The sequence below is a fragment of the Narcine bancroftii genome, chromosome 3 (assembly GCF_036971445.1).
Source record: "Narcine bancroftii isolate sNarBan1 chromosome 3, sNarBan1.hap1, whole genome shotgun sequence".
In the NCBI taxonomy this organism is placed as follows: Eukaryota; Metazoa; Chordata; class Chondrichthyes; order Torpediniformes; family Narcinidae; genus Narcine; species Narcine bancroftii.
In genome coordinates, this window is record NC_091471.1 from 281,282,891 (window position 1) to 281,305,210 (window position 22,320).

The window sequence follows — 22,320 nt, forward strand, 5'->3', positions numbered from 1 at the left end:
GCTTCCTGCCAGATTCTGCAAAACAGAGCTGTATCTTATTTTTCCAAGGTCACAAGTGTCTTCCAAGACTTTAGCTCAATTTTAAACTGCGCAATTCACAGAATTTTAAATTGAGCAATTCACAGACATGTTCTCATAGAGGCTTCTGGAATATTCTATTTTTTTACATCAAGAATGTCTCTTTGCTTTTAACAAGTTGAATTCTTTCAGACAAATTTCACGAGCCTTTCTTCCAATCAAAGTTCACAATTAGAATTTTCTTTGAATCAAAATATAGATGACACTTACCACGTTCTAGTATTTCCTAATTTCAAAGCATGTCATCCTTAAGGAATCGTGGGGACAATATTCAGAATTACTATCATATTAATCCAATAAACCAAACTTTGTAGATGCAGCTTTATTTAGATTTAATTTGTTGATAAAATATATAAACATTTTGCATAACTTCGCATTAAGATTTTCATAATGATGAGTAAACAAAGCATTTACTGTATTTAAAAATATAATGATATTCAACTTTAAAGAGAGATATATAAGAATAAATAAGACGAATTCAAAGAAAATTATCTCGAGCTCACGTCACCTTTAAAGTTCGTCGAAGAATGAGATGCAAGCTCTTAGTCTGCATGGATGTTACGACATATTACATCATAATCAATATGGTAACACTACAAACAATAGTCCTTCTTAAAGAGACAGGCACAAAAGTAATTAAGAATCAAAAACACAAGGTTTTAACCTTTACATTCATCATCTTCCATACAATTGCAACCACGAAAGACAGAAAACAGGACCTTTCTTGGTGAGAAAAAAAAATATTCCTCAGATCTCCTCTAAACCTCTTGCTTGGTTTCCATGGATCTCTGCTCATGCACAGTATACACCTGCTGCATGACAAGGATCATGTGCTTGCAACACCTACTCCTTTACATGAAGAGTTAGGTCTGGCCGAAGTTCACAATGTTCCGAGTGAAGAGGTTTCTCCTTTTATCTGTCCAAAATAGCTTCCTCTTTACCCTAAGTCTGCGAAACTTTGTTCTGGACTTCCGCAACATCGGGAACATTTTTCCTGCATCAAACGTCTCTAGTCCTGTCAGAATTGTATATGTTTCCATGAGATCGCCCTTATTCTTCTAAATTCCAATGAGACTGAATATAATCTATCCATTTTTTTTAATAGTCCTGCCATCCCAGGAATCAGGCTGGTGAACTGGATAGTGGGATAGTTGAAACCATTCTGAGAATCACTGAAAGCATGCAGTTTGGACATCAGCTTGTTCAGAGCAGGGGTTAAAAGTGAAGCTTCTGAGGTTTGGTTGCAGAGCATTAAACATTGCCTTCAGTAAGTGGGGTGGAGGATCCCAAGTAATAACTGGCAGTGGAAGCTTCTGCCTCACAGACCTCTAGATTGCTCCATTTTTCCAATTCTCATCTTGAACACAGGAACAAGTCCCTGACTGATTGTATCCTTGGCTGACCATCATGCTCCCATCTGTATTAATCCCATTCACTCGCATTATATCTGTAGCCCTCTGTGTCTTGGCAGTTCAAGTACTTTCCACATAGTTCTTAAATGTGCATGAGTACCTCTCTCCACCACCCACTCAGACACAATAGTCCAGATTCCACCTACCCTCTAGATCAGGGGTGTCAAACTCAAATTTACAGAGGGCCAAAATTAAAAACTTGGATTTGTCGTGGGCCAAACTAAATATTTATTGAAAATTTTCAACAACATCTGCATGTTTTCTCTTCTTTCAACATACGTAATGTTAAACTTTTTCTTATTAAAATAAATGTTTAATAATAGTTTTAGTTAAACTCTTTCCAGAAGAAGCATTATCAAATGAGAAATAAAATATTCAATAAATAATATTTCTCTATAGCCTTTAAGTTCCTTTTAAATGTATTTTTTTTCACAAGCCAACAAGTCAAAAAAATAACAACTTGCTTCAATGAAAATCCAATCTTTCAACTATGAACAGTCCAAAGTTAACCAAAGAAAATATTAATCCAAGTTTAGCTTGCTACACTGTGATTTACTCTGATGCACCTGGGTCTAAACCAGATACCTGGCATCTCTTCTTAGATGCAAGTTCATCAAACGCTGGGGTCAGAGTTTGCCTCCCACCTGTCTTGAAAGGTCCTGTTTTCTGTCTTTCGTTTGGCCATTTTTCGTAAGGGGTTTATTACATGTGAGTTAGGCGACAGGTCGCAGATGCGAATGAAAGTAAAGAGAGGAGGTGGGGGCGATTAGCGGGCTGACGGGCCGACACCAACACATTTGTAAAGCATTCTGGGATTTGTAGTATTCGCTGTGCATGCGCTATACTGGCGCGGCGGCCAGCGGGCCAGCTCTCATACATATTTGATATGATCTTGTGGGCCAAAGCCCGCGGGCCTGAGTTTGACATGTGTGCTCTAGATGAAAATGTTGCACCTCAGATCTTCTCTAATCCCCTTACCCTTTAGGCTAAGCCTATGCCCTCTAGTTGTAAGCATCTCCGCCATGAGGAGGACCAACTTCAGTGGCTCAGCTCTCAGCTTCTATGTTCCTCCCTCAAACCTCTCTGCCTGTTTGCCTCTCTGTTCTCCTTTCAGGACCTCCCTTAAAACCCAACCCTGTGAACACAATTTTGTCCTAATATCAGCTGAACTGGCTTTTTGTGAAACTTTGTGATATGTGTTCAGGTAACTTACTCTGATAAAAGCGCGACAGTTTGTGTATGAACTGGTTACCCCTAAAGTCCCACTTTCCCTTGTTTCTCAGCAGACAGACAGTCACTGACCTCACCCAACGAGCCCAAGCCCTGACTTTTGAATACTTCTTCTTGCACTGCAGGAGTCTGTCAACCTCTACGGTGTCCACCCCTTCTACTTGTCGCTGGAGCCAGATGGCAAGTCACATGGTGTTTTTCTACTTAACAGCAATGCAATGGGTAAGCATAGAAAATCAAGAGTTGTAAAGCAAAACGTCATGGAAATGCTGGAAGGAACTCTGTCGTAAGCTCTAACATAGGAGCAGGAGTCAGCCATCTGGCATGTCGATCCTGTTGACATTTCGTAAGATCATGGCTCATATGACTGGTTTCTGTTTCACTTGGCCAGCTACTCCCAATACCCTCAATTCCCCTGTTCTTCAAAAAAATCTCTCTGTCTCTTAAATACATTTAATCAGGCAGGTCCTACTCTTCCTCAGGAAAAGAATTCCAAAGATACACTGCTGTCTGAGAGAAACAATTCTTCCTCATCTCTCCTAAATTTACTCGCCTGAATTTTGAGGCTACCCTCGAGATGTTTGATGACAATCTCCTGCTTGATCTTACTTTTCACACCCATTGCTTTTTCATTCTGGCTGTTGCGTTGGATTGCGTTTTGGTATCAGAGATGGTTTGGGATGGGATTGCTGATTTTGGGTATATAACTGGGATGAGGATTCTGAAGGTCGGGCCGGGTTTCTGATGCTGTGTAATATTTTGATCAGTTTATTGGGAGAAGAGAGGAAACCGAGAGAACATCACCCTCAGGACTTTATTCCCACCATTTCAGGTAGTTTGGAGAGAACCTTCCCTTTCGGTTGTGTGCGAGAAGCACACAAGAAAATTTCTTCCAAAAAAAAACAGTGAGTACAGTATTGATGAGATAGATATCTGTCCTTCCTTTGTAGATGTGGCCCTGCAGCCCACCCCTGCTCTGACATGGAGAACTATTGGCGGCATTCTTGACTTCTACATATTCATGGGGCCAGACCCAAACTCAGTCATCCAACAATATTTGGAAGTCATTGGTAAGTTAAAAGTCACAGGAAAAGTGAGCAAAAGGTAAGCAAAATAACTAAATAAATAGATTAAAAATAGCAGCACTGCCAGAACTGTTGTAATGGCAGCCCTGTCCCAGGGAGACACAGCGCTGCTTTGAAGGGTTCTAATACCAGCAGCTCAGTACAGGCATTAAACAGCCTACTTAGAGGTTCCAAAATCCTGCAACCACGGCTGTGTGCCAAAGATGGCAGCGCCTGTGCTCAACAGCGGCCACAAGAGGTTGTAAACTCCGGGGAGCAGCGGTCTGGCATAAGGCAGCAGTTGAGAAGAAGCAGAGGAGACAACCCTTCAGGATGGTGACCACAACGATGGACTGCAGAGGGGCTCAGTGGCTGAGGGGGTCACAGGCTATGGGCGGTGCAGACAGGGGACCTACATGGGCTGTGGACTGCTGGAGACTAGCTCATGGGAACCATGTATCGGTGCCAGGATTCGACAAGGAGAAGAAGGGCTCCCAAAGGGCCTTGGGTGCTGAAGGTCTTCAGGTTGTATCAGAGGTTTGGATCTGGAGCTCAGATTGCCAATGGTTCGAACAGTGGCTTCACAGGTAGTGGGAGTAACTGAGGCGAATTCAAGGACACTCGTTGACTCTGAGGGGACTCTTTCTCTCTCACTCTGAGGCGATACTAAAGGCGACTCTTTGACTGTATTTCAGTACGCATAAGGAATTTTGTGTAATATTACATGTTCTGCACTATTACATGACAATAAAGGAATCTTGAATCTTTATATGTATTTTTTCAGATCTGCTGCCAAACAGGATGTTCTAAAATGCCACCTCCAACATATTCTGTCACATTCTCCTGCTCAGATTCAGATGCACCAGCATGTCTCTTTGTCGACTAGTTTCACATTGTGTGAGATGTATTGCTGTTGCCAAGGGAAATAGGAAGAGTCTACAAATTTACAATCCTAGGTCAGAGAAGCTACCCTGAAATGAGTTCCAGAATTGACCTGTAGTTGCCCTTCTGAAGAGAAGTCGGTACATATCCTGTTTTAATGGACAGAATCATGATCCCAACTTAACAAGAATAAAAGCTGTCCTCGTAATACCTGAAGGTGCAATTTAATTTCTTTAAAACTTAATTTACAGTTCACCACAGTAGCAGGCCTTCTCTGCCCAAATACACCCATATGACCAATTAACCTACTAAACCTGTTCAACTTTGGAATGTGGGAGGAAACTGGAGCAGCCAGACTGCAGATTTGTAATTTCGAGCAAAAGGCAAACTCCTTGAAGTGCTCGGTATTTGTGGAGGCGAACGAATAGTTGAGTACTGCTGTCACCACTCCCCCAACCCCCCATCCTGATGGCTCAGAGGATGGAGATCCTCCGCCCTACCAGCTTCTCCATTCAGCACATCATTTTACGTCATTTCCCTCAGCTGCAATGGGATCCCATTGTCAGGATACATCACTGCATGGTATGGGAAAGGCTTCACCCAAGCAACTGTGAATGCAGCTCAGACCATCACACAAATTTTACTTCGCTCCAGCAATTCCATATACTCATCTCGATTCCTTGGATTTGCAGCCAACATACTGAAGGACTCATCTCACCACAGCCACACTTCCTCGTCTTTCATTCCACACCACCAGATTCATGGACATTTTCTCGCCCCCCCCCCCACCCTTCAGGCTACACAACAAACCCCGCACCAATAGAATAACGTTACCCTTACTCCATACGAAGGGATCTCTCTCACTGCAACGTTACTCTGTGTTCTGTGTTTTATTCTGCTGTACTTATTGAGGATACCAAACAAACTCTTTCACTGTATCTCATCAGATTTAGATTTCAGATTTATTGTTAAAGTACACGCGTGACATCACATACAACCCTGAGATTCTTTTTCTTTGGGCAAGGAAGAATTACCATTTATTGGTAGTGCGAAAAAAAAAACTACAGAGTATACATGTAAACAAATAAAAAAACTGTAAACAGAAAATGAATGTAAACAACTGCAATACAGAAAGGATAAGAAAAATCAATAACTTGTACAAGTAAGAGTCCTTAAATGAGTCCCTGTTGGAGAGAAAGCAGCTGTTCCTGAACTTGGTGGTGTGAGTCTTGTGGCACCTACACCTCTTTTCTGATGGCAGCAGTGAGAACAGAGTATGGGTGGTGTGAATCCTTGATGATTGCTGCTGCTCTCAAACGGCAGCGTTTCCCGTAGATGTTCTCAATAGTGGGGAAGGTTTTGCCTGTTATGACCTGGACTGTGTTCACTACCTTTTGGAGGGCTTTACACTCAGGGGTATTGGGGTTCCCATACCAGACCATGATGCAACTCGTCAGCACACTTTCCACTGCACATCTAGAAATTTGCCAGGGTTTCTGGTGTCATACCAAACCTCCATGAACTGAGAAAGTAGAGGTGCTTGACAAAAAGCTTGAGAAAGTAGAGGTGCTTGACAAAAAACTTGAATTTCTGCCCTCAATTACCTTCCTAATTTCTTGTCTGGCCATTTCAACTCCCCTTCCCATTCCCACATCAATCTGTCCATCCCCAGCCTTCCTCACTACAAGGGTAAGGTCAAACACAAAGTGGGAAGACAGCTGAGTGGTCTACAACCCAACTGTTCAAATGTTGAATTTTCCAACATCAGGTAACCCATACTCCTTATGCTCCTTCCTTTTTCCTCCCTTTTCCCTCTCTCTTTCCTTGTCACCCTGTTTCATTCCTCTTCCTCAAATGGCTCTATTTGCCTTTCATCCCTTCCTATCGAGTTCCACTCATCACTATCCTTATACCTGACAAAGGGCCCAGGCCTGCAATGTTGGTTACCCTTTCCTTCCTATGGATTTTGCATTACCTGGTCAGTTTCTCCAGTATGTTTGCGTGTTGCACTCAACCCCAGCATCTGGAGACTTCCCTGTTTCACTCCTGTCCTCGGTTGGGTTTCTTCCCTTTGTGAATGAATGTGAAGGTGGAAGTGGGCAAATGTATTTATGGAAGGAGCTACTTCACGATGGAGGGGCTGAGATTTCCCACACAAAGGATGGGGAGTGTCTCAAACTCACTTAAAGGGAGGACAGAGGAGGAAATTCCCAGTGTATTAAAAACTATGTGGATGATCACTTAGGAGCTATATCACACAAGATGGGAATTGAGGTGAGGCTGGATTTCTGTATTTCAGTTGGCTGGAACATCATGATGTAAATGGCTTTTTTTTTCTGCCTTAGGTTTCCAGGGAACCATTTGACTTAAGCTCAACATATCACAAAGATAATAACTATGTTGTTCCGCAACCCCTGGAGACCATGCACGATCTGATGACCCACTGAGCAAAGAACTAATCCTGAGACTTTGTCCAATTTACCATCACTGACAACGTTTATTAACCTTTGATGCTCTTTCCATGTTTTGTTGTCAACTTCCTGGCACCCTGAAATATTTACTGCTTTGTGTGTGGCAGGTTTGCCCTTGATGGTCTCCTCTTGGAATCTTGGATTTCATCTCTGCCGCTGGGGATACAATACAAGTAATGCCACCTGGGAGGTGGTTAAACGGATGAGGAAAGCAGGCATTCCCCAGGTTCGTAAAGTTAACGACAGCTATCATGCCAGCTGGTAATGGGTGGGATGGTGAATCAGATAGGGTGCAAATGGTGGATGTCAGATAGGGAAGGGGCATAGCCAGAAGGAGTGGAGGCTGGAAGGGGAAAGTTGGATAAACCATATAACCATATAACTGTTTACAGCATGGAAACAGGCCATGTCGGCCCTTCAAGTCCGTACCAGTTCACTTGAACAACTCCACTAGCTCCTCCGCAAACGCCTGAGGAAGTAGAGGCTTTCTTCACGATGCCATTGGTGTGTTGGTTCCAGGAAAGATCTTCTGAGATAGTGACTCCCAAGAACCTACATTTGCTCATCCTCTCCACCTCTATCTAGAGTTGCTTTTTTTTGACACTGCCTCATGTAGATGTCCTTGATCGAGTAAAGTCAAAGTTGGAACCCACCTGAAATTAGTGAAACAGAATGAATGATCTGAATGGGGAATACACCCAAATTTATAACAGATGTGGGACTGAGACAGGAACTTTTCTGCATGCTACGTGGTCGTGCGTGAAGGTAAGGCCATTTTGGCAAGAAATTGCATAAAAATGAATCAGGATAACAGGAGTATCCTTCATGGCGACCCGGAGCTATATCTACTGGGTAACTTTACGGAAATAAGCGATAAATTGAATAAATATGAAATCTCATTTATAAAAATAGCACTGGCGGAGGCAAAAAAATGTATCGCGATCACTTGGAAGTCCAATTCCCCTCTACTTATAGCACGATGGACTGAGGAATGAACAGCTGTATACCTATGGAAAAAAAAATCACTTAAAGAATAAATATGACACTTTTATAAAGGTCTGACAGCCACACCTGGACCATATAGGGGCCCAAATAAAAAAAAGGGACTATAAATGCAACTATTATACATACGTGATTTCCCCAAGTATATTCTGTATACTTAAAAGATGGGTAAGCTTTCACGGTGTGCAGATCTGTATGTATGAAAGGGGAGATGGAGGGAGAGACTTTTTTTGTTGTTTGTAAGTGATATTGAAGATTTTATTGTGTATAATTTTTTAATTATCAAAAATAAAATATTCTAAAAAAAAGGTTGGATGTGGTTGGACACAGGTCAGGAGGACATGCATTTGAAGACGAAAGGTTGGCCAGAGTTGACACTGGGTGTTAATTTTAATTTTACCTGCTGCATTATATCTGGTACAGAGAGAATGGTTCTTCTGTGAGTGGACCAACAGGTTATCTCTAACATCACACATAGCCATATAGAGCACAGTTTGCAGAATATTGGATTAAAATGAAAAGAAAGAGCAATTAATATCAAGCAAAGGCAGCAGGGTAGCACTGACATGGAGTTATTCAAGAGCTTGATGGCTGTAGGGAAGAGATAATCTTTAAGCTTGTTGATGCATGTTCTCACATTCTTAAGCATTCTCCCCAATGGGAGGAGGGAGAAGAGGGTGTATCTGGGTCCTTCATTATGCTGGCTGGCTTTCCTGGGGAGTGAGAAAAGTAGATGGGGAATGGAGGGAAAGGAAGTTTGCATGATTTCAGAGCTGCATCCATCTATGCAACTGCCAAACCACAATGTGATGTATCCAGCAAGTATTCTTTCGATGTGTACCTGTAGAAGATGCCAAACTTCCTTAGTCTTCCAAGAAAGCATTCGAGGGGATGGGTTGGAGGGTGGATTGGGCGAGCATAGGTTAGAAGAAGAGCTGTGATGGAAGTTAGAAGGAGTGAGAAAGGTTGGAACACAGGTGAAAAGAAAGTGGCATGGGTCGAAAATGTTTGGACTTCTGAATGAAAGGTGTTTCCTTGTTCTGAGAAGGGGTGGGATAGTGATTGTGGCATCCAGGGACTGAGCTTTGGTGTGGGAGGTTTCTGAGAACTTGGCAGTTTTAAACCTAAAAACATTTCTTGTTGCCCCAGGATGCCCAATGGAATGATATTGATTACATGACCGACTACCGGGACTTCACCTTTGACTCCAAGAAATTTGCCAGTCTTCCCCAGCTAGTGGCGGATCTCCACGCTCATGGACAACAATACGTCATCATTCTGGTAATTCCTGTAATCCCCATGAATTTCACATGCACGGGAAAACCATCCCTTCTCACTGTGTTCACCCGTGGGACTCTACATTTTGACCATCCCAAACTGCCCATGAGGAGGTGATGGTGGTCCCCCTCACCTCCACCCCTCCCCCACAGTGCAGCGAGGAAGAGATTTTGGGGTTTGAAGGAGTGATCAGTTTTCAGGTCAAGATGGAGTACGGCTTGGAGGTGAATCTCCAGGAAGTGATGTGAAGCGAGACATTACTGCAGAGCAAGAGAGGAACGACACACACACATGGGTGTAAGTGAAGTTAAGTCTGATTTACTGATCTCCCCAGCCCTGCTTTTATAGACCCACCTTTCCACGCCTGTGGGCAGTTGTGATATTACCAGCAAGCTAGCCTTTGATTGGCCGTGGTTCCCGCCATGCAGGCTCCTGGCCCTTGAAGGCCATTTGTGTGCACGGGCTTTCTGAGCTCGCTGCGTTAGTCCACCATTTTGTGTGCCGGTTCGCTTGCCAGGTAGTGGGCCACTACAATGTTCCCATGTTCCACTGCCCTGATCCTTCGTGAAGTCATTGTGCTTTGGGAGGTGCTATTGGGGTAGCCTGGGTGATGCATGTTGTGGATGGTACACACTGCCTTTGAATATCATGTGCAAGTGATTTGACTGCCTCTTGTTGGAGATTGCTCGGGAGTTATGAAATATGACAGTTCTGTATCATTATGTTGGTCAGGAGTCTCCCCTCCATGTTTACAATGGGCCAGCAATGTGATCATCAGCAGATGATCAGGTCTTTTGGGGGAGCAACAAGAACCAACACAAACATGGCAGGAGGAGGCCATTCGGCCCTTCAACCCTGCTTCACCACTCAATCCAAGCATGGCTGTTCCTCGACATCTATATTGTTTGCCTTCTTTCTTCCCATATCCCTTGTATCTTTTGTGTTTTGAAAGCCATATTTTTCTTTCTCTTTAAATCAAAATTACAAACTGCCGGTAATAGAAATATGAAATAAATATGGAAAATGTTTAAGTCACTCAACTAATCAGTGGAAAGATATCTGAGATCTAAGACCCATCACCAGAATGAGGATAAGAGAGAAACTTTTTTTTAGTAACAAACATGGTTCAGGTTCAAGTTTATTGTCATGTGTACAGGGAGCAGTAAAAAAATGTTGCTTTGCATGCTATACAGCAATTATATCTGGGCATAAGTACAGCAGAATAAAATACAGTTCAGAGAGTAGGTTTACAGTGAGAGTTCAGTCCGAATGAGTCAGGGCAAAATTATTTTGCTGGTCTGAGATTCGTTCAGGAGTCTGATAACAACAGGAAAGAAACTGTCCAAAAATCTGTTGGTGTGTGATCTCACAGTCTTGAATCATTTTCTGACAGGAGGGAGGTTGAAGGGAATGTGGACTGGATGTGTCCTTTCATATGTAGGGTGCTTTTCTGAGGCAAATGGATGAGCAGATGGAGTCGATGGGGGGGGGGGGGGGGGGGAGATTTGCGCAATGATCTGACCTGCATTCACAATTCTCTGCAGTGGCCTCCCATCTTGGGTGGAACAGCTCCCAGATCATGCAGTGAGGCATTCAGGCAGGGTCGTCTCGATTGTGCTTCTGTGAAGTTGTTGAGGGACGCCGAGGGCATGCCAAACTTCCTGAGGAAGTAAAGTCCATGCTGCACCCTAATGGTCTCGGAAAGGGAGGTAGAAATGGGTAGAGTAATGGGAATATCTCTGATAAGGTAAACTTTAGAACCATAGAAAACGACAGCACAAAATAGGCCCTTTGGCCCATCTAGCCTATGTCGAACTATTATACTGCCTAGTCTCATTGACCTGGACCATACCCCTCCCATCCATGTACCTATCCAAATTGTTCTTAAAATGGCAAAATTGAGCCCACATTCACCACTTCAGCTGGAAGCCCATTCCACACTCCCACCACTCTCTGAGTTAAGTTCCCTCAATGTACTCTTTAAACATCTCTCCTCTCACCCTTAAAGCATGTCCTTTAGTTCTTGTCTCACCTAATCTCAATGGAAAAAGCCTAGTTTCATTTTTGTTTATACATATCCCTCATAATTTTGTATGCAAAATTATGAGACCAATATTGAGACCAAATGAATAAATATAGCAATTAAGTGTCATTTAGGACAAGGGCGGGCAACCTTTTACCATGTGTGGGCCAGATGGTGTATCAGTGGTTGAATGACAGGCCACACTAATGCTACCATAAATGAAATAAAAACTGAAACACAGATATTATGTAATTTAATTTAAGTTTTCAATTGTCTCTGCTTTTTTTTAAAAAAAACTTTATTTAAAAGATAAGTGAAAAATATTATATACAATCTAAATATATATATTTTTTAAATTTTTTATTTTTCACACCATAAACCATATTGACCAAGATACATACATTTTCCTTTTCAAATATCTACAGTGTCATTTTCTCCCCCCCTCCCTCCTCCCATCCTACCCTCCCTACCTCCCCCCCATTCATTTAAAGTACAAAATCTAAGATACATTAAACCAGTCAAACAATGTTGTCATTCAATAAAAATAAACAAGAAATTCCACTGAGTCAATTCTTTTCATTTCCTTCTCCTTTCGTTATTTTAGGTGGTAGATGTCCCCAGTAGGTTTTCTCTATTGTGTTTCATGTATGGCTCCCATATTTGTTCAAATATTTCAATATTATTTCTTAAATTATATGTTAATTTTTCTAATGGAATACATTTATTCATTTCTATATACCATTGTTGTATTCTCAAATTATCTTCTAATTTCCAGGTTGACATAATACATTTTTTTGCTACGGCTAGAGCTATCTTAACAAATCTTTTTTGTGCACCATCCAAATCAAGTCCAAATTCTTTGTTTTTTATGTTACTTAGGAGGAAGATCTCTGGGTTTTTTGGTATATTGTTTTCTGTAATTTTATTTAATATCTGGTTTAGATCTTCCCAAAATTTTTCTACTTTCTCACATGTCCAATACAATCTAAATATTCAAACAAAGTAATTTTACAAAGATTTATATATACAGAAAAACAAAACACAACAAACATAAAAAATTTCTAAAAAACAAAAAAACAATAATTAAAAAAAGAAACAAATAAAGAAAAAACCTCCCCCCTCCCCACCCCTTCAGCTAGCTCCCTTAAGGGGAGCCAAAAATATAAATCATGTATATAAAAAAAATTATAAATGTTAATAACAGTTCAAAATACATCCAATTGCATATATTTCAAATACGGAGACCACTTATCAACAAAAAAAGAATAATTATCATGTAAATTATAAGTAATTTTTTCCATAATGATACAAGCTTTCAATTCATTATGCCAGCGTATTATATTAATTTCTACATCATCTTTCCAAGTAGTAGCAACGCATTTACGCGCTACCGATAACGCCAAACGTACAAAAGCAATTTGAACTTTATCGAAACCCATTCCCCTTAATGAATACAAATCTCCCAACAAAAAAATCATTGGATCCAAAGGTAGTTTTAAATTATACAATTTTTCCAAAACTATTTTAATTTCTTGCCAAAATGGTTGGACTTTCACACAAGTCCAAACGGCATGTAAAAAAATATCAGTACATAAACTACATCTAAAGCAAGAATCCGAATTACTAAACCCATATTTTTTTTAACTTTTTCCGGGGTCAAATACAATTGATGTAAAAAATTGTAATTGACCATACCATATCTTACATTAGTCAATTTAATTACATTGTCCTGACACATGTTCACCCAATCATCTTCAGGAAAAGTAAACACTAAATCAGTCTCCCATTTAAATTTAGGTTTTTCCCAATCTGGTTTATCCATATTGTAATAAATTATACACAACTGAAACATAACCCTTCTTTGGTATAAAAGAAGTCAAAGATTCAAATTTCGACAAAGTAGGTAAGTACATCTCTCTGTCATAATTACCTTCTACCAAATCCCTAAGTTGATAATACACAAATAAAGAATTTAAAGGTATTTCAAATCGTTCTCTCAAATGGATAAAAGAAAGAAATTGTCCCTCTACAAAACAGTCCTGTATTGTCTTTATACCTTTAGAATTCCAAATCTTTAAATAACTATTAAACATTGAAAAAGGAATAAGCCGATTATTGTATAATGGAGTTAAAATTGATAATTTATCTTTCGACCCTAATTTTTTAAATCCAAATCTTTAATAAATGTTTCAGTATTGGCATATCATATTCCTGTAATAAAATCAAATTCCAACAATATAAATTCATGTATCTCCAATTTAGGTTGACATATCTCCACCTTAGCCTAACTAGGATGTTTATCCAAATCCATCAGTCTACTAATAAACTTCAACTGAGCTGCCTCATAATAATTTTGAAAATGTGGCAGTTGTAAGCCACCCAATGCATATTTCCAAGTAAGTTTGTGCAAAGCTACTCAAGCTAATTTACCTTTTCACAAAAACTCTCGTACTGCTTTATTCAAATCCTGAAAAAACTCTGAAAGTAACCAAGGTATTGATTGAAATAAATATTGAATTCGAGGAAAGATATTCATCTTAATACAATTAACACATCCAATTAGAGTTAATGGGAGATCTTTCCATTTAATTAAGTCTGCTTTAATCCGCCTCAAAATATAGATACATAATTTAATTGATATAACGATTGATAGTCATTCCCCACAAACACACCTAAGTATTTGATTTTATTTGTCCATCTAAATTTTGTAATATTTTTAAATCAGATTAATCTTTTACTCCAACTGGCAAAATTTCACTTTTATCCCAGTTAACTTTATATCCCGCCAATTCTCCAAATTTCGATACACACTCCTGTTTCAACGATCTCTCAGGCTCTATCAAATATATCAACACATCGTCTGCAAACAGATTAATTTTATATTCTTCATCATTAATTCCTAATCCCTCTAATATCCTCATTTTGTCTAATAGCCTGTGCTAATGGTTCTAAAAGTATAGAAAAATTAAAAAAAAATATGGGTTTAATAATTCGGATTCTTGCTTTAGATGTGGTTTATGTACTTTATTACATGCTGTTTGGACTTGTGTGAAAATCCAACCATTTTGGCAAGAAATGGTTCTAATGGTTCTGGCGACAATGGGCAGCCCTGATGAGTTAATCGAGTCAATTTAAAAGGTAAAGATGTCTGTCCATTTGTCACCACCCTAGCAATCGGATTCATATATAAGGCCTTAACACAACCAATAAAGAAAAGGCCAAATTTAAATTTCTCTATTACCTTATATAAAAAGTCCTATTCAGCACTATCAAAAGCTTTTTCAGCATCTAGTGCAACTACCATAGGATGATTAGGTTGCCGCCGATGTGCATTGATCAAAGTAAACAATCAAAGTATATTATCTGAGACATTTCTATTCTTAATAAAACCTTTTTGATCAATATGTACTAATTTAGGTAAATATTTAACAAGTCTGTTAGATAATACTTTCGCCATAATTTTATAGTCTACATTCAATAAAGAAATAGGTCTATATGAAGATACCTGTAAAGGATCTCTCTCTTTCTTTGGGATAACAGTTATTAAAGTACTCAAACAAGTTTCCGTTAACTTCTGATCTTCAGTAACTTGATTTAACACTTTCCCAAATATATTAGAAAATTCATCATAAAAACGTTTATACAATTTCACAGGAAACCCATAATCTCCTGGGGACTTACGATTAGGCATTTCCTGAATAGCTTCCTTGATTTCAAAATCCATAAATGGAGATTCCAACTCCCGAATATCTTTCTCATGCAGTACCGGTAATGTTAATTTAGATAAGTAAGAATCAATAGAGAACCATTATCCTGTTTCCCCTCAGAAGAATATAAATTTTGATAAAATGAATAAAACTGGTCATTAATTTCCTGAGGCTTATAGGTGATTATTGAATTCTTCTTAACAGCATTAATAGTCCGAGACACCTGTTCAGCTTTCAATTGCCAGACAAGTACTTTGTGATCCCTTTCCCCCAACTCATAATAATTCCCTTCAGTAGATTCCAATTCAAATGATAAATTCTTATGAATTAAAATCACCTCTCCTTTTGCTTCGGAATTAAAAGAAGAATAAAAAACTTGACCAACCCAGTCTCTTTTCAATTTCAAATGTTCTTTCTCAGTCAAATTTGTTTCTTGTAAAAAAGTAATATCAATTTTCATCTTTTTTATATATGTTCTCTTTCTCTTTATTGGATTTTTTAACCCCTGAACATTAAAAGTTGCGAAGTTCAATTTAGACATAAATTTAACTATTAGTAAATACAAACACTAAAAAATTAAACTCTATAAAATAATGCTCCCCTTTGTAATCCTTCAAAAATAAAAAAAATAAAAAAGAAGGAAAAAAAATCAAAAATCTTAAATCTTTAAAAAAAAACAAAAATAAAAAAAAACAACACAGACAAAAAAAACCACCCAAAGGCAATATTACCCTAAAAAACTGGGTATGGGAAACCTACTGGTGTCAGATGACCTGCAAAGTTTTCAGTGTCATCCACCCTCCCAGCCAGATATATATTTATTATATAGATAAACACATTCAAATATAGTTTATATCTTCAACCCAGTAACTTGAAACCCAACGATTGCTCCGGATCTTCGATATCAAGAGGATTCTGTATTTCTTCTTTCTTTCCATTTTTTCCATTCTTCCCATTCTTTCCTTTTCCACTGCCATTTCCATTTCCAATTAATCTCCTTTTAGGAGACAAAGGCGGAGAACGACCATTTCTTTTCAATTCCAGCAGGGAGTTCACAAAGACTAAGGCATCATGATCATTTTCAAAACATTGAGATTGAAAGTTTCCATAAAAAAACCTTCAAAATTGCATGGTAACGAAAAGCGAACTTATAACCTTTTCACCACAGAACATCTTTAGCTGTATTGAATTCTCGCCGTCTATGAATAACTTCCAGTCTCAAGTCAGCATAAAAAAGCACTCTGTTATTTTGAACCATAAATGGGGATTGATTTTGTCGTGCTTTTTGGACTGCCATACATAAAATAATTTCTCTATCCTAGTATTTTAAACAACAAATCAAAACTGCTCTCTGCGGTTGTCCTGGAAGCGGTTTTCTTCTCAGAGCTCTATGAGCCATTTCTAACTCCAAACCTTCAGGAAAGAACTCTTTGCCCAAAACTTCTGGGATCCAGTGTTTAAAGAATTTTATTGAATCAGAGCCTTCTGGAAGACCAACTATCTTCACGTTATTTCTCCAACTCTGATTTTCCAAAGAATCGATCTTCTTCAATAAGTCTCTTTTTTTAATTCCCCAATCTATGAAAAATCCTTCCAGTTTTTCTATTTTTTCTCTATTACGCTCCACTTGACTTTGACACTCAGAAAAACCTGTCTCAATTTTCTTAAAGTTTTCTTGGACAGTATCAACAGATTTTATACATCTATTAATGTCACTTTTGACTACATTCATATCTTGCTTCATATTTGACATTTCTTCACATAAAGTATGGATCTTCATTTTCACCTCCATAAATCCTTGATTCATTTGATCTGATATTTGTTTTGACATATTACCCATTTGATAGGCAATCCCTTCCAGAACTATAATATTGAATCCATTCAAAGTTCCAATTCCACTTTTTGAGGTTTACCTTCATAGGTTGCTGGCTCCACCTGCAGGACGTATTCTGCAAAGGTAAGTAATTCCTCTTCTATCGGTTTGGATGCCTTGGCAGTACGGCTGCGGGTCTGGACACCAGACGCCGGCATCCCGACCTCTTCAGGCCACACGTTATCAAGGAGCTCCCGGACCCACGACGCTCCACGCAGGCCGGGCAAAGCCACGGGGCGCATCAGAGTGTCTTCCGACGCTACTCCACGAGTCCCCAGACCTCCCGGCAAGATTGCAGGGCCACGGGTCTCCCTGTCAACCGTGTCGGCCGTGTGCGCGGATCGGCAGCAGCCAAACTCACCAAGGTACCGGTGCCAGCTTGCAGGAGCAAGTTTGGCACCGATGTCAAAATCAGCTGGGCTGGGGTCCTCTGGGCTTTAGGAATCGCCGAAATTGACTCCGAGGATTCCACTGTAAAGGTAGACCTCAATTTTTCCGTACTTTTAAATGGCAATTTCTTTTGAAGTTGAGCCTTAGATTTTTTTTACATTAGTTGCCTTAGTAATTTACTATTTGCAAGCATTTCCCATATTGGGTAACATAGTTGTTGATGCCAATTACAAGACATTATCTAAATGAGCATTAGTCATATTTGTTCTCGTTCTTCGTGTACTTCATTTTTGAGAACAGTTGCTCACACATGTATGTGATGCTATCTTTTTTGCATGCTCCACCAAGTTTTTATAATTCCCAGATGGAAGAAGACATTTTTTGCAGAGGTCCATCAAAGACATATCATCTGCAGTAAACCTTTTATTTGTAGGTAGGGAAAGCTCACATTAAAATAATGCTAGACATTATGGTACTTACATAAGCCAGAAACAAAGGTGTTTATTATCACTATCAAGACATAGGTATTATAGGTTTTATATACATATATATACCATTATATATTTCTTTCTTTGGCTTGGCTTCGCGGACAAAGATTTATGGAGGGGATAATGTCCACGTCTGCTGCAGGCTCGTTTGTGGCTGACAAGTCCGATGCGGGACAGGCAGACACGGTTGCAGCGGTTGCAGGGGAAAATTTGTTGGTTGGGGTTGGGTGTTGGGTTTTTCCTCCTTTGTCTTTTGTCAGTGAGGTGGGCTCTGCGGTCTTCTTCAAAGGAGGTTGCTGCCTGCCGAACTGTGAGGCACCAAGATGCACGATTTGAGGCGATATCAGCCCACTGGCGGTGGTCAATGGGGCAGGCACCAAGAGATTTCTTTAATCAGTCCTTGTACCTCTTCTTTGGTGCACCTCTGTCTCGGTGGCCAGTGGAGAGCTCGCCATATAACACGATCTTGGGAAGGCAATGGTCCTCCATTCTGGAGACATGACCTACCCAGCGCAGTTGGATCTTCAGCAGCGTGGATTCGATGCTGTCGGCCTCTGCCATCTCAAGTACTTCGATGTTGGTGATGAAGTCGCTCCAATGAATGTTGAGGACGGAGCGGAGACAATGCTGGTGGAAGCGTTCTAGGAGCCGTAGGTGATGCCGGTAGAGGACCCATGATTCGGACCCGACAACAGACTCGCCAAGGCAAATAGCGCCTTGGAAGACTACACAAAAGAGTCTGGAAAAAACAACCAACTGAAAAACCTCACAAAGATTAGCGTATACAGAGCCGTTGTCATACCCACACTCCATTATATATAATGGCATATTATATACCATTAAAAGAGTATGGAAAAACAATCACCTGAAGAAACACACGAAGATTAGCGTTTACAGAGCCATTTTCATACCCACTCTCCTATTCGGCTCCGAATCATGGGTCCTCTACCGGCATCACCTACGGCTCCTAGAACGCTTCCATCAGTGCTGTCTCCGCTCCATCCTCAACATTCATTGGAATGACTTCATCACCAACATCGAAGTACTTGAGATGGCAGAGGCCGACAGCATCGAATCCACGCTGCTGAAGATCCAACTGCGCTGGGTAGGTCACGTCTCCAGAATGGAGGACCATCGCCTTCGCAAGATCGTGTAATATGGCAAGCTCTCCACTGGCCACCGAGACAGAGGTGCACCAAAGAAGAGGTACAAGGACTGCTTAAAGAAATCTCTTGGTGCCTGCCCCATTGACCCCCGCCAGTGGGCTGATATCGCCTCAAACCGTGCATCTTGGCACCTCACAGTTCGGCAAGCAGCAACTTCTTTTGAAGAAGACCGCAGAGCCTACCTCACTGACAAAAGGCAAAGGAGGAAAAACCCAACACCCAACCCCAACCCACCAATCTTCCCTTGCAACCGCTGCAACCATGCCTGCCTGACCCGCATCGGACTTGTCAGTCACCAACGAGCCTGCTGCAGACGTGGACATACCCCTCCATAAATCTTTGTCCGCGAAGCCAAGCCAAAGAAAGAAAAAAAGAAAGAAAGATATTATATACCATTATATGCCTGGCAGTGTAATCGCTTTGTATACATGAGATACACATGTTATTTGCAGAAACTATTGCGTTTTCTACATCTGGTTATGTCGCGTTCTCCGATCGGGAGTTTTGAACTCTGTTATAACCTTATGGGACCATGGGTGTGTATGTGTGATTGGAGGTTGCCCGAGCGGACGTTAAGCAGTGCACGACTGTACTTGTATTGGTGGACCGGGTGCACATGGTACTTTTGCACTGGGTTTCTAGCCAGATAAATTTGGATCACGGGCTGGATCCAGCCCATGGGCCATAGGTTGCCCATCCCTGATTTAGTTTTTAAACAAGAAAATCAGCAGAAGCTATGATTGTAGTTTACACTAAAATGCTGAAGAAAATTAACAAGTCACACAACGTTCTTTATGCAGCAAAGATAAAACAAAGCCAACGTTTCTGGCCTCAGCCCTTCATCAAGGGATGAACACAAACCAGGTAGGCACCTGAATAAAATGATGGGAGGAGGGGTGGAGGGAAGAGCACAGGCCCACAAAATAGATGGATTATAGATGGATATGGATGGGAGTGCAAAAGGTTGAGAAATGATAGAGGGAAGCAATAGCTCTCTGATTGGAGAGGGAAGAGGTGGAAAGCTGTGGAAAAGGTGACTGAGGGACCAGGAAAGAGAGCAAGACAGGGAATGGGCCTAATAGAAACTAGAGGTCAATGTTTATTGATGGTGGCCTCAGTTTGACAGTGCATGAGGTCATGGACAGACTTATCGATGTAGGAATGGAGGTTGGAATTGAAATTGTTGGCCACTAGGAGATTCCCGCCATTGCTGCGGACAGAGCGAAGGTGCTCAATTATATGATATCCTCGTCTGCACCTCCCCGATGTAGATGAGGCCACAAAGGGAGCACTGGATGTAGTAGATGAACCCTGCAGGTTTTACTTGGAAGGACTGTTTGGGGCCCTGAATAGTGATGAGCAAGGAGGTGTGGGTGCAGGGTGTGAGTCACAAGGGTGGGTACCAAAGAGGCAATTAGTGGGAAATGATGAATGGACAAGGGAGTCAAGTTTGTTTCTTGGTATAGCATGGTTGTGGGTAGTGGGTGCTGAACAAGTTAAACCCTTGTTTCTCAGTATACTGTGTCAGTGGGTGGTGGGTGCTGAGCAAGTTAAACCCTTGTTTCTCGGTATACTGTGTCAGTGGGTGGTGGGTGCTGAGCAAGTTAAACCCTTGTTTCTCAGTATACTGTGCCATTGGGTGGAGGGTGCTGAGCAAGTTAAATGTGTGCTGTGTATGTTAGTCTGTCAGTGTGTGTCCTTTTTGTGAATTTCCTTGAGTGCAAATAAAGACCACTCATTATATTATATGTGTTCATTACTTGTGTCCAGACTTGATTCTCTTTGAACCCGTCGAACCTCTTCTTGAACATAACACAAGGTAAGGCTTTGGGTTATGTCCAGCTGGGCAGGCTGTACAAATAGAAAAACTGAGCCATAGTGTTGAGAGGCAGAATCGGCCAATTGCCATGCAGGCAGTTTGATTATGGGGTCCCACTGGCTGCAATGTGCCCAGACAGAAGATATTCCTCCAGCCTGTGTTGGACCTTGTGGTAACAGTACAGGATCAGTGGGTGTGAGAGGGAGAATTAATGTGGCAGGCAGCAGTATGATCAGAGTCACTCTTGGGGACTGGAAGCAGGCTCTCGCCCAATCTGCAGGTTTTTCCCAAAGCAGTGGAGAGCACATCACAAACCCCATGTGCACAATACTCGACTCGGAGAAATGCAAGTGAATCACTGTTGCACCTGAAATAGCTGCATGGGGGTCCCAGGATGGTGGGAAGGGAAGAGGTGCTGCGCTTCCTATCTCCATGACGGGAAATGTTTGGTGGGGTCCAAAGAAGGTCCAGGTAGAGATATAATGGGAAAAATCCCTGTGAAATGCTTAAAAAGGGAGGGGAGGAGATTGTGTGTCTGGTAGTCGACATTATTGGGACTCTACTCTGGCGAGCAACCGCACTGAGTCCTGATCCCAGATCTCAGGCTGTTATCTGATGTTCAGGGGCCTGTTGGAACCCCTGTTTTAATTGATGTCTGTTAATGGCTCAATGGGTGTCTGCCACCTCTGAGTCAATTAGTCACCATACTCAATGAGGCCATTTAGCCCATTGCCAGGGAGCACTCCCATGTCCTTTTCCCCCTTCTACTTGGCCATGATGCCTGTGATTATACATAATGGCAAATTAAAACTTCCTCACACCCTGCAGCTTACTCTCTTGTTAATTCTCTTCATTTCTAGAGAGAAACAAAAAGTGCAGATGTTGGGAATTCATGAGCAAACAAAGGGAAACTGGAGGGTCTCAGTGAGTCAGGCAACCTCCATGAAGAGAAATGGTTGGCAGCATTTCGGGTTGAGGCCCTTCTGGAGGTGGCCATCTGAAACATTGTCTGAACATTTCTCTGCACGGTTAGCATCTGACCTGCTGAGTCCCTCCAACTTTTCTTTGTTTGCTCCTCAATCCTCTTCTGCTCTTTTGTCATGTATTTGCATTAGGGGGAAAATTACAGCAGGCTTTCCTACAGATGTGTGAAGAAGGTGCCCCTCAGGTCCCTTTTGAATTGTTCTTTTCTCACCTTAAATCTATGCCCTCAAGTTTTAGACTCCCCTACCCCAGGAGAGGGACTATGACTATTTGCCCTGTCTGGGACACTCATGACTTTATTTACCTTTGAGGGGTCATCCCACTGCCTCCATGCAGAAGGATGTGGTCCAAAGGCAAGGTTGGTAGAGATCTGGATCGGCATGTTTGCCGAAAGGCCTGCTTCAGGGCTGCAAATCTGTGACTCTAATTAACTTAGCAGCCTGTGGAAGGGAG

At 41.1% G+C, this 22,320-nt stretch overlaps 1 protein-coding gene across 1 annotated transcript in view; it reads left to right on the forward strand.

The window, feature by feature from the left end:
* Window positions 1-22,320, forward strand: part of gaa2 (alpha glucosidase 2) — a 99,880-nt gene that overhangs the window by 38,871 nt on the left and 38,689 nt on the right. The window contains exons 6-9 of the mRNA XM_069928327.1: window positions 2,846-2,942; window positions 3,671-3,790; window positions 7,245-7,363; window positions 9,289-9,420. Coding sequence (XP_069784428.1) covers window positions 2,846-2,942; window positions 3,671-3,790; window positions 7,245-7,363; window positions 9,289-9,420 — 468 coding nt within the window. The remainder of the gene's footprint in view (window positions 1-2,845; window positions 2,943-3,670; window positions 3,791-7,244; window positions 7,364-9,288; window positions 9,421-22,320) is intronic.